The sequence below is a fragment of the Magnolia sinica genome, chromosome 8 (assembly GCF_029962835.1).
Source record: "Magnolia sinica isolate HGM2019 chromosome 8, MsV1, whole genome shotgun sequence".
Lineage (NCBI taxonomy): Eukaryota > Viridiplantae > Streptophyta > Magnoliopsida > Magnoliales > Magnoliaceae > Magnolia > Magnolia sinica.
In genome coordinates this window covers 91,866,034-91,876,691 of record NC_080580.1, presented here as the reverse complement: position 1 = coordinate 91,876,691, position 10,658 = coordinate 91,866,034, and the positions used below count along the sequence as shown (strand labels likewise).

The 10,658-nt window shown below is 41.0% G+C and overlaps 1 protein-coding gene across 1 annotated transcript; it reads left to right on the top strand.

The window, feature by feature from the left end:
* Positions 1-461: 461 nt before the first annotated feature.
* Positions 462-10,428, top strand: LOC131253714 (leucine-rich repeat receptor protein kinase HPCA1-like). The gene is made up of 19 exons (XM_058254844.1): positions 462-1,112; positions 1,652-1,775; positions 1,859-1,930; positions 2,956-3,030; positions 3,139-3,210; positions 3,324-3,485; positions 3,640-3,714; positions 3,804-3,875; positions 3,990-4,061; positions 4,169-4,237; positions 4,352-4,426; positions 4,524-4,595; positions 4,742-4,876; positions 5,014-5,480; positions 5,560-5,712; positions 6,083-6,222; positions 6,307-6,526; positions 6,624-6,859; positions 9,408-10,428. Exons 1-19 carry the CDS (start codon positions 1,016-1,018, stop codon positions 9,906-9,908), a joined length of 2,889 nt encoding a protein of 962 aa, XP_058110827.1. The 5' UTR covers positions 462-1,015; the 3' UTR covers positions 9,909-10,428.
* Positions 10,429-10,658: the final 230 nt, after the last annotated feature.

The following is a 10,658-nucleotide window of genomic DNA, read 5'->3' as shown; positions in this document are numbered from 1 at the left end:
GATCTTTTCATCAAGTGGGCTACATTGTTTAGATCTTCTGGCCTAAAAATCAAGCCATTTCACTCCTGCGAACCACGGCATATAAAACAAGTGGATGGCTAGAAAAATTTGTTTTAACCATCTATACATTTAGGTGAACATGAGTAGTGAAACAACCTGTTGTTTGAGGCAGAAGAGATTGGAAGGTCAGATCTTTTTACACGTATGTCACATGTGGCAGGCAGGGTTCGAGATGCTATGGAATTAGCGCAGGTGACAATGCATGTAAAGAAAGAGAGGGTGAATATGGAAATCCTTTTTTATGTTGTTATTGTTGTTTATAATATTAGCAATATTAATATTGTTGTTGTTGTTGTTGTTGTTGTTGTTGGCAATAGCATAGTATTGACTCTCTCATCCTGATATCATATACATGGAGTTTTGAGTATGGTTAGGTGGGTGGGTGAGGAGAGGAGGAAAGATCAAAGGAGGAGATGATCTCATCCAACCAACACTTTCTATGTGATTAAAATAATGGTATTACTAAATTCATAAAAACAGCTCAATCCAGCCGTTGGATATTCAACTTGATGATGCCTTGTTAATTCTATGAGAAGTGGGCGGAGGAAACGTAGCACGTCTTCTACAATCAATCTCTTCTCATTCATTCAATTACATCGATAAACACCAAAGGAGAAAGCAGTAAGGAGAGAGGAGAGAGCAAATGATGAGAATGAATTGATGGATTGTCTTCAAAGACAAGGCAAAAGCAATGGGACTTTTGGTTGCTCCCAATCATGAAAGGATTGATATACATCTCTCCACAAAAAGAGGGGGGAAAAAGATAGTGGTATTTGTAGAGTAGAGAAGAGAAAAGTGGTGGTTGTGGATGCATCCATCATGTGGATGTGTAATGGATGTCACTTTGCACTGCACTAACTAACTAATGCAATTTCCCACTAATTAATCAGACGCAGCAACATCTCCTCCACCCATCAGTTTGTTTTCTGGAGGACACTCCTGATCCACTTCTGCCATGCCAATGACCATCCCATGGATGCCCACGCTGCTGCTTCTGTTCCTCTGCACCGACTTCCTTTACGGTGTCTCAGGCACTACCGACTCCCTAGACGGTAAGCTACTAGCTTCCTTTCTTCTTCTTCTTCCTCTTCAATGTATTGGGTTGGATTGGGTCTCTCACTCTCTTTTCTCTTTCCTTGTTGATCTTGACTGATGAAAGTGTTGAGTTCATTTCATCATGCTAATCAGTTAGAACTGCATGTAACCTCCGGAAACTGTGGTAGCATTAGTAGTAGTTAATACATGAAACCCAAATGCCATTTTTTTCCATTCATTGAGATCATTGTTATCACAAGAGGTGGGAAGTAGAGGATCATGTGACTTTCTACAAAGCCAAAGCTGAACTTGATACTAGTTGAAAGTCTATCCATGGTTGAGTCTCACATGACATTTTTAAATTTGGGTCCACCTTCGTACTCAAAATTAGTGCTACTTGTATTGCTGATGCATCCTATTGAAGATATTGTTTGTCGATGTGTTGACAAATAAACATCAAACAAGGCTGATTGTTCAGATCATGTTTGGAATCATGGAAAGGACATGATGAACACTTTTATATTAGTCTTAACTGACAAACACATGAATTTTGCAGCTGCTGCTCTCCGTTCTCTAAAGGATCAATGGCAAAACACACCTCCAAATTGGGGAAAGTCGGATGATCCTTGTGGTCTACCATGGGATGGAGTTACTTGTGCCAATTCTAGGGTGACCGAATTGTGAGTCTTCATCTTATCAAATGCTTGATTCTCTTGGCTTAAGCTTCTCTTAGCCCTCTTGAAGATCTGTTCTATGTTTTCAGGAGATTATCAAGCATGGGAATCGGAGGTACTCTAGGCGGTGATATTGGACAACTCACTGAATTGAGAACCTTGTAAGTTTGCTTTTCCATTTGACTACATGTCATTTTGGGTGTAGTCCATTTGCCTACATGTCGTTTTGGGTGTAATATTAGGCCAAGTAGCTCAGTTACTAGAAAGAACAAGTAGGACCATGAACCGCAAAACAAAGTTGAAAATTAAGTTTTTTCAGGACCCAAACTAAGTCTTGAAAGAATCTGAAGCAAAATACACAAGGAACCCTAATTTTCTAGGAATTGAAAAAAATCTGAAGAACGCTGTGCTTCAGAAATGGAATCAAATCTTACGAGCATAAGAGGGGTTGGATGAATCTAATGTAACAGGATTATTATTTTTCCTATTGACTTCAAAATATGAAAGAAAATAAAAAATAGAAAGATCAACCAAATGCTTGCAAAACCCATGAGCGCTCAACATGCAGTGCATGTGCTGACATTGCTGATGACCCAGGTCCCAGTGTGAAGATGACCAGGCATGAAATGCAGACAGGTGTGTTTTCATACAGGGGTGGCCCACCTGATGAGTGGACCATCCTGACTTCTGGCCAGGTCATCTTCATAGTGGAGGACACCCCATGCACCATTAAGATATGTGGGTCCCCAAACCTTCCAGGTTGGCGCATACACGGCATGTGAACCTATGTGCAATGAGGGTGGATATGGGGCTGGCAAACAGATCCACCATATTCTAACTTTTGTTTGAAATAGTCCGTGTCATTTCAATATGGTAAGAAACTACATCCCGCGTATCAAGACCAATCATAAATCATCAATCCTAGACAGATCCTTATCAAATAGTTCAATGCATGCACAACGTTTTTTTTTTAATCATATCATTTCATACTCCAGTTGAATTTCTTAAAGTCTTTCATGGAATTCCGATGCTTAATCGTGAAATTATAGGGACTACTGTGTGAAACTAGAAATGGCAGTAGTTTTTTTAGTTCCTTCTCTTGGAATTTCACATCTCTTTGCTGCAAATCACTGCAACTAGTTTGCTACCATTTGATCTTTTCCTGTTGTTGCTCTCTGCATTGCAGGGACCTGTCTTTCAACACAGGCCTCACTGGCCTGGTCTCTCCAACATTAGGGGATCTGAAAGAGCTAATGATCCTGTAAGATCCGAAAAAACTAGTATCTTACACAAGACCATCATCTACTATTCTACATGCACTTAAATAATACTAATTCAATTTCATATCTTTGCTCTCTCTCTTCCCCAGGATTCTGTCCGGTTGCGGCTTCACTGGCAACATCCCAGAGGAATTAGGCAACCTACCACAGCTCTCTTTCCTGTAAGACTTGGCTCTAAGTTTCACTACTCCGGTGCTACCATTGCTCTTATGCTCAATGTCACTATGAGCCAAGCAACAGATTCTGATTCTCTTTCTTCAAATCTACCTCTCAGGGCTCTAAACACAAACAAATTCACTGGTAAAATACCTGCTTCCTTGGGTAAACTTTCCAACCTTTACTGGCTGGACCTGGCAGAAAATCAGCTGACTGGATCTCTACCTGTCTCGGCAACCACTAAGCCTGGCTTGGACCAACTTGTGAATGCAAAGCATTTGTGAGTGTTTTGATCTTCCCCACCAACCTCCCAAAAGAGGGAAAATTTCCATTTGGGTGTTACTGTACAAGTTATCTTATTAGAAGTTAAGTCAAGGCAAGGATATTACTTGATGATTATATGAACAGTATTTTCCATTTATGCGCTTGGACAGCCATTTTAACAAGAACCAGCTCTCGGGTACAATTCCGGAAAAGCTTTTCAGCTCCAGAATGGTCCTAATACATGTGTAAGCTACGATCCACCAACTGTATTACTGTTTTTCCGATCACTCCCATCTATGCATCTATCTGCAATTCTTTGCTTCTTTGCTGCCAGGCTATTGGATGGAAATCAATTTAGTGGGAGCATTCCATCCACACTGGGACTAGTGCAAACCCTTGAGATTCTGTGAGTAGCTTTCTACCATTTGTCCCTCTCTCTCGTTCACCAGCCTTATTTCCACTTTCTTGAACTGGGTGGTTTTATATGTACATACATTCCCTTTTCTTCTTCTTGGAAAAGTCGGCTTGACAGGAATTCTCTGAGTGGTCCAATCCCTTCCAATCTCACTGCACTTGAAAGTCTCAATGAACTGTAAGAAGTATTCTTTTTTATTGTCAATGACACTTCACCCCATCAGATGAGGTGTTTGTCAATGTCAGCTCCCCTCATATGCTTCACTGTCGGTTTCTCTCTTTCAGGCATGTAGCAAACAATAACCTGACAGGTCCAGTACCTGACCTGGCGAGAATGAGCGTCCTCAATTACGTGTACGAAGTCAGCATGCAAACTCCCATAAACCAAATGAATCTGTGCTCCGAATGATATCCTCCTTGTACCCTTCTTTCATCATCATACTAATGCACAACCATTTACCTCTATAGGGACTTGAGCAACAATTCCTTTGATGCATCAGAAACTCCAGCCTGGTTCACAACCATACAATCGCTCACGACCATGTGAGTTTCCCAAACATCTGTTTGGAATTTTGAATAAGCATCATTTCCATGGATTAGTCCATCTCACTCAAGAATCTTCTTGGTGGGGGGTTGCCAGAATAATGGAACACGGAACACTTCAAGGACCATTTCCACCGGAGCTGTTCAGTATGCCACAACTACAGGAAGTGTAAGTGTGCAACTGAAAAGATGAGAGAGAGAGAGAGAGAGAGAGAGAGAGAGAGAGAGAGAGAGAGAGAGAGAGAGAGAGAGAGAGAGAGAGAGAGAGGATATTTATCCAAACATGCCAACTTGATTGTTGTAAATTTGTAACAGGAAACTGATGAACAACTCATTCAATGCAACACTTAACATGAGTGTAACCATCAGCGATCAGCTGCAGCTTGTTGATTTGGAAAACAACAAAATTGCTGCTGTTACATTGGGTTCTACATTTCCAGACACTCTAGAGTGAGTGCATACCTACAAGACAGTTCTTTTTTTTTTTTCTTTTCTTTTTCTTTTTTTTATGTGAGATATATATACATCCTGTTCTTCTGCATGTTCCTTACTAACACGCCATCTTTCTTTCAATCATTGCACTGCAGACTTTTTGGGAACCCAGTGTGTGACCAACTTTCAAATCTCAAGTACTGCCAGCTTCAACAACCAAGGGCAGAACCCTATTCCACCAGTCTAACTAGTTGTGGCGGCAAATCATGTCGTGCTGATCAAAGGCTCAGCCCTCGGTGCAATTGCGCCTACCCATATGAAGGAACGATGTATTTCAGAGCACCTTTGTTCCGTGACTTGTCCAACACCACCACATTCCAGTCGCTCGAAATGTCATTGTGGGCAGCACTTGGTCTAAGTCCTGGTTCAGTGTCTCTTCAAAACCTCTTCTTCAACACGGATCAATACCTTCAGGTGCACTTGGAACTCTTCCCATCCACTGGAAAGTACTTCAACCGGTCAGAGATTCTGAGAATTGGATTTGATCTGACCAATCAAACATTTAAGCCACCATTTGAGTTTGGACCATACTATTTTATTGCTTCTCCATATGCTTTCCAAGGTACAAACTCCCCTTTTGTCTTAGCAATGGTATGTGGATGATTCCCCTCTCATAACAGGTTGGAAAAGAAATGTTTCAGGTGAAAGTGGAGGGACTTCGATAAGTACCGGTGTCATTATTGCAATTGCAATTGGAAGCACTGTTATGGTCCTTTTGCTCACGGGCGTGGGGATCTATGCAATCTGGCAAAAGAAACGAGCAGAAAGAGCCATGGAACTAAGCAGACCTTTTGGTAATGAGTCCAAAGAACTTCTGAAGGAAATTCTTCATGTCTAATGTAGTTAACTGTAGGCAGAAAATGTGGATGTGTCAATCAAAGGGGTGCAATCTTGAAGATTGTTTCTTTAATTTCAATCAAGTCTCAAAATCAGTTGAGGATCCAAAATCTTTTGTGCTTATTTAAAAGAGCTTGTATGACATGCCTGTTTTCTTTTTCCTTTTTTCACATGCCCAATTGAGTCTATCCACTTTGAGGGAAAAAAACAAAAACTAAAATAACACTTTGATTCAAAGAAATTATTGATAGAATCAAGTCAATCTGCAAATTCTTCAATTGCTTTATTAAGCTTCAAAGCACTTCCAACTTCTATTCTGTGTTCCAGCATCTTGGGCACCAAGTGCTAACGATAGTGGTGGCGCACCACAATTAAAAGGAGCCAGATGGTTTTCTTATAGTGAACTGAAGAAAAGCACCAACAATTTCTCAGAAAGCAATGAGGTCGGATCTGGTGGTTACGGCAAGGTAATGCATTCATTATGAAGTCCTCATCTGCTGTATCTGAAATATTTTTGAGTGGCTAAGCCTTTGATTTTATTTTTTCTTCAGGTTTACAGAGGAACGCTTCCAAGTGGTCAAATGGTAGCAATCAAAAGAGCACAACAAGGATCCATGCAAGGGGGACTTGAGTTCAAGACTGAAATTGAGTTGCTTTCCAGGGTTCATCACAAGAATCTTGTCGCCCTTGTGGGCTTCTGTTTTGAACAAGGGGAGCAGATGCTGGTCTATGAATACATTCCCAACGGAACTCTTAGGGAGAGCTTGTCAGGTAAGTCTACCACTAGATTTCGAGCACACCACTTCCGCTTTCCTTTTTATCTTTATCCTCAGCCATTTGACAATATTTCCGTGACCATCAATTGTAGGGAGGAGTGGCATCCATCTTGATTGGAAGAGGAGACTACGTATCTCTCTAGGCTCAGCAAGAGGATTATCTTATCTTCACGAGCTCGCTGATCCTCCCATAATACACAGAGACGTTAAGTCTACAAATATTCTCCTGGACGAAACTTTAAATGCCAAGGTTGCAGATTTTGGCCTGTCAAAGCTTGTATCAGACAGTGCAAAGGGACATGTTTCAACTCAAGTTAAAGGCACGTTGGTAAGTGTTTCCACCGCTTGTTGCACCTTTCCGTTCTTTGTTTAAAGATAGCATCATTGTCGTCATCACCATTGTGTAAGCCTCATCCCATTTAATTGGGGTCAGCTACATGAATCCCATTCCGCCATTCCGGGCCATGACTTCAATTAGACCATAAGTCATCATGTCTTTTCTTACTACCTCCACCTACATCCTTTGGGGCTTTTCCCTTGCCTTTTTCGAGCCTTAAATCTGTAGCAACTCCCTCCTAAACGACATGGTGCTTGGTCTCCGTTGCACATGACCAAACCATCTAAGTCTACTTCTCCTCATCTTATTACCTATTGGTGCCACTCTTAAGTTCCCTTGAATGCATTCGTTTCTAATTTTATCCTCCCTCAAATATTTAAAGTTAGTATGAAGTAATTATTTCATAAACAAGAATCATGTCAAGAGGAAAAACAATAAAGTTGGCTCGAAAACTTTGTAGCGTATCATTGAGATTTTTTCAAAAGGCGATGATTTCATTAAAAGGTACTAAGCAGCAAAGGACAAAGTACAACTATGGAAAGTGACCCTGTCGCCAACTTCACTTTAAAACATAGATGCATACAAAAGCCAAATCCAGAAAATAAAACAAGAACAGAAGATGAAGATGAACCAGCCCCTCTTCATTTGCATCCCACCCAATGACCTCCGAGTTCCAATCAGCTCTTATGGATTGTGACCTAGGATCTTCAGAATTCCGGGAGCTTGCTGACCCATCAAAGTTCCATGGATGAAAAGGAAAAGGCCAGAGCTGTATTTGACATGGCCTTATCCTCGAACATCCTTGCATTCCTTTCTTTCCAAATGCCCTGTAAGATTGCAAAAGGGATTATTACCCACATTTCCTTGCCACAGGCAGAGAATGGCCCAGATTTCCAGCAATTAATAACCTTATGGAGGGACCTTTCCAACACCCAGCATACCCTAAATTGCTTGAAGAAGTGCTCCCAGATATATCTTGCTACTTGGCAATGTAGAAATAGATGGTCCACTGATTCTTCACTCCTGCAAATGACACACATATTGGCCATTGCCATATTTCTCTTCTTCAGATTATCCACCATAAGGATCTTGGTAGCAGTTTCCAACCACATAAAAGCCTGTATTCCTGGAGGAAAGGGAGCTTTCCAGATTTTGGAGCAAGGATGACTATACCCGATTCACATTACATCATACAGACTGACTTGGAAGAGAATCGACCATTCTTTTCCCACTTCTAGAGTTTAATGTTCACCTTCAAAGAGTCGATAATGACTTTGTGCAGGATGCTCATCAGTGCAGAAAATTCTCTGGTTTACTTTATAGCATTCTTTTTCCTCCGCCGCTTTGTCTATCGCAAGAGCATATATCAAGGGAAATGCACTTTCCAACTGAGTCCCTTACCTATGTATCCTTCCAAAATCTAATTCTGGAACATTTGCGTGATGAAAATCTACACCCTTCAGCTACCAACGCTCCCACTTTGTCCTCAATTTGATATCTGTTTTGGTCCACTCTCCTTCCAATCCGACTTATTGTCTTCCACACTGATAATTCCAATGGGTTTGCAGCTCTGTAGGAGAACCATCCCCCCGAATCACCATATTTTGTAGAGATAACCTCTCTCCAAAAATGCACCTTCCTCATCTCCAAATCTCCACCATTTCACTAGGAGGGCCCTATTTTTCTCTTTGGTTCTAGTAAGCCCAAGACCTCCATCCTTCTTCAGCTTTTTTACCTCTTCCCAATTTACTGGATGAAACTTATGTCCTTCTTCCCGGCCTTCCCATAGGAAGTCTCTTTGGATTTTCTCGATTTTTTTTGCCATCTTGCTTGGCATTGCATAGAGAGATAGATAATATACTGGTTAGTTTGGGCAACTTTGATGGGGCAGAACCTCCCTCCTAGGAGAGGTATGATTTCTTCCATTTGGCCAGTTTTTTTATCCATTCGGTGACCACCGGGTCCCAAAAAGATGACGTCTTTGCATTTCCGCCAATCAGGAGTCCGGGATATTTCATTGGGAGCTCACCTGCTTACAATCAATAATCTCAGCAAAAGAACTCACCTACCTATCTTCCATCATCACCCCCACTAGCAAGCTTTTGCTCATGTAAATTCTTAGCTCTGACACCGCTTCAAAACACCCTAATACTCCTTTAATAATATGCTTCATTTGCCTTCTAGAGGCCTCACAGAGAATGTGTATCATCCGTAATACTCCTTCAAGATTTTTGAAACTTGGAAAATCTTTTTTTGTTGTTTGATTCCTCAAATACCCAATAGTCAACACAAGTTTCTAAGGATTGATTCTAGTTCTACCAGTACTTGATCTGGTGTTTTGAATACATGTTATTTTTCTCAGATTTTGTTTTGTACTTCTCCCTTTACTAAATAACCTGGATATCCCTTAACTGGATCTAGATATTGATAGGTTGAGTTGACTCATCAAGTCCTTCCACTACTCAGGATTTTGATCATTATCTAGTACTGAAAGAAGTACTTCCTGATTTAATGTCCTGGGCTGGCTACCATGTTGCAGGGCTACCTGGATCCTGAGTATTACATGACTCAACAATTGACAGAGAAGAGCGATGTCTATAGCTTTGGTGTAGTTATGCTTGAGCTGGTAACTGCTAAGCAACCGATAGAAAAGGGCAAGTATATCGTGCGTGAAGTGAGAATGGTGATGGACAAAAATGTAGAATACCATGGCCTGAAGGAGATGATAGATCCAGCCATTTGCAACACAACCAATCTCACAGGTTTTGGGAGGTTTGTGGAGTTGGCTATGCAATGTGTTGAAGAATCAGCCACAGACCGCCCCACAATGAGCGACCTGGTCAAGGAAATTGAGATCATATTGCGGAATGATGGGATGAACACAGACTCAACATCGGCATCGGCATCTTCATCTGCTACAGACTTTGGATCCACGAGGGGCATACCTCGCCATCCTTACAGCGAACCACTTCCAAAAAATGAAATAAACAGCGATCCCTTTGACTACAGCGGCAGCTCAACCAAAATTGAACCCAAGTAGCACATAGCCATATACACTTGGTTTTTTTTTTTTTTTTTTTTGCATCCACAAAGTGTGCATTAGAGTCACGTGTGCACATGTCCCACCACCCACACATGGTGAGCGGGAATCCTAGCATGCATTTCAAGATGGATTTTTTAAATGTTGCATTCCAAAATGCTTTCCAGATCCCACCATCTTTAAATGGTGGGAGATGTGCACACCGACTCTCTCTCCCTCCCAGTATGCACTGTTCACATTGACACTTTTATTATATATGCTTGCTTTAAATTTGTTCAACAAAATCCTGTGCAGCATGAAGATCGAATGATCATCTGTATTTGATTTTTTTTTTGGTACCCCTACTACGTATGTACTGTTTCTGTTGCCCCCATAGAAGAAGCTAATTGTGCTTGCCTGTACCATCTACCATAATCTATCCAGTATATTAATCCCATCCTGAGAGGGAGAAGATGCTTTCATGCCGTTTTTGGCTTTGTCAAAAAGCTTCACTATGACACCTCATAAAAGCAAAGCATGTCATCATCATATTCATTTCAACCCTGGGCCAGTTATATTCTAAAATATTTTTACCATTAATTTCCTTTTCAGTCTTTGTTTCACCTACACAAGGATGCCATACCTGTACGATATCTTCCATCATGTGTAGAATCACGATCCATATTCGACTATGGTTCACAAAAATCCAGAACTAGTTCTTTTTATTCCTTTTCTTTTTTTTTGTTTACAAGAAGAAGAAAAGGGATGGTG

Excerpts from the sequence above, each read along its gene's own strand:
- LOC131253714 (XM_058254844.1), top strand. The coding sequence starts at position 1,016 with ATGCCAATGACCATCCCATGGATGCCCACGCTGCTGCTTCTGTTCCTC. Across the intron at positions 1,113-1,651 it reads CACTACCGACTCCCTAGACG|CTGCTGCTCTCCGTTCTCTA; the intron begins GTAAGCTACTAG and ends TGAATTTTGCAG. Across the intron at positions 3,715-3,803 it reads AGAATGGTCCTAATACATGT|GCTATTGGATGGAAATCAAT; the intron begins GTAAGCTACGAT and ends CTTTGCTGCCAG.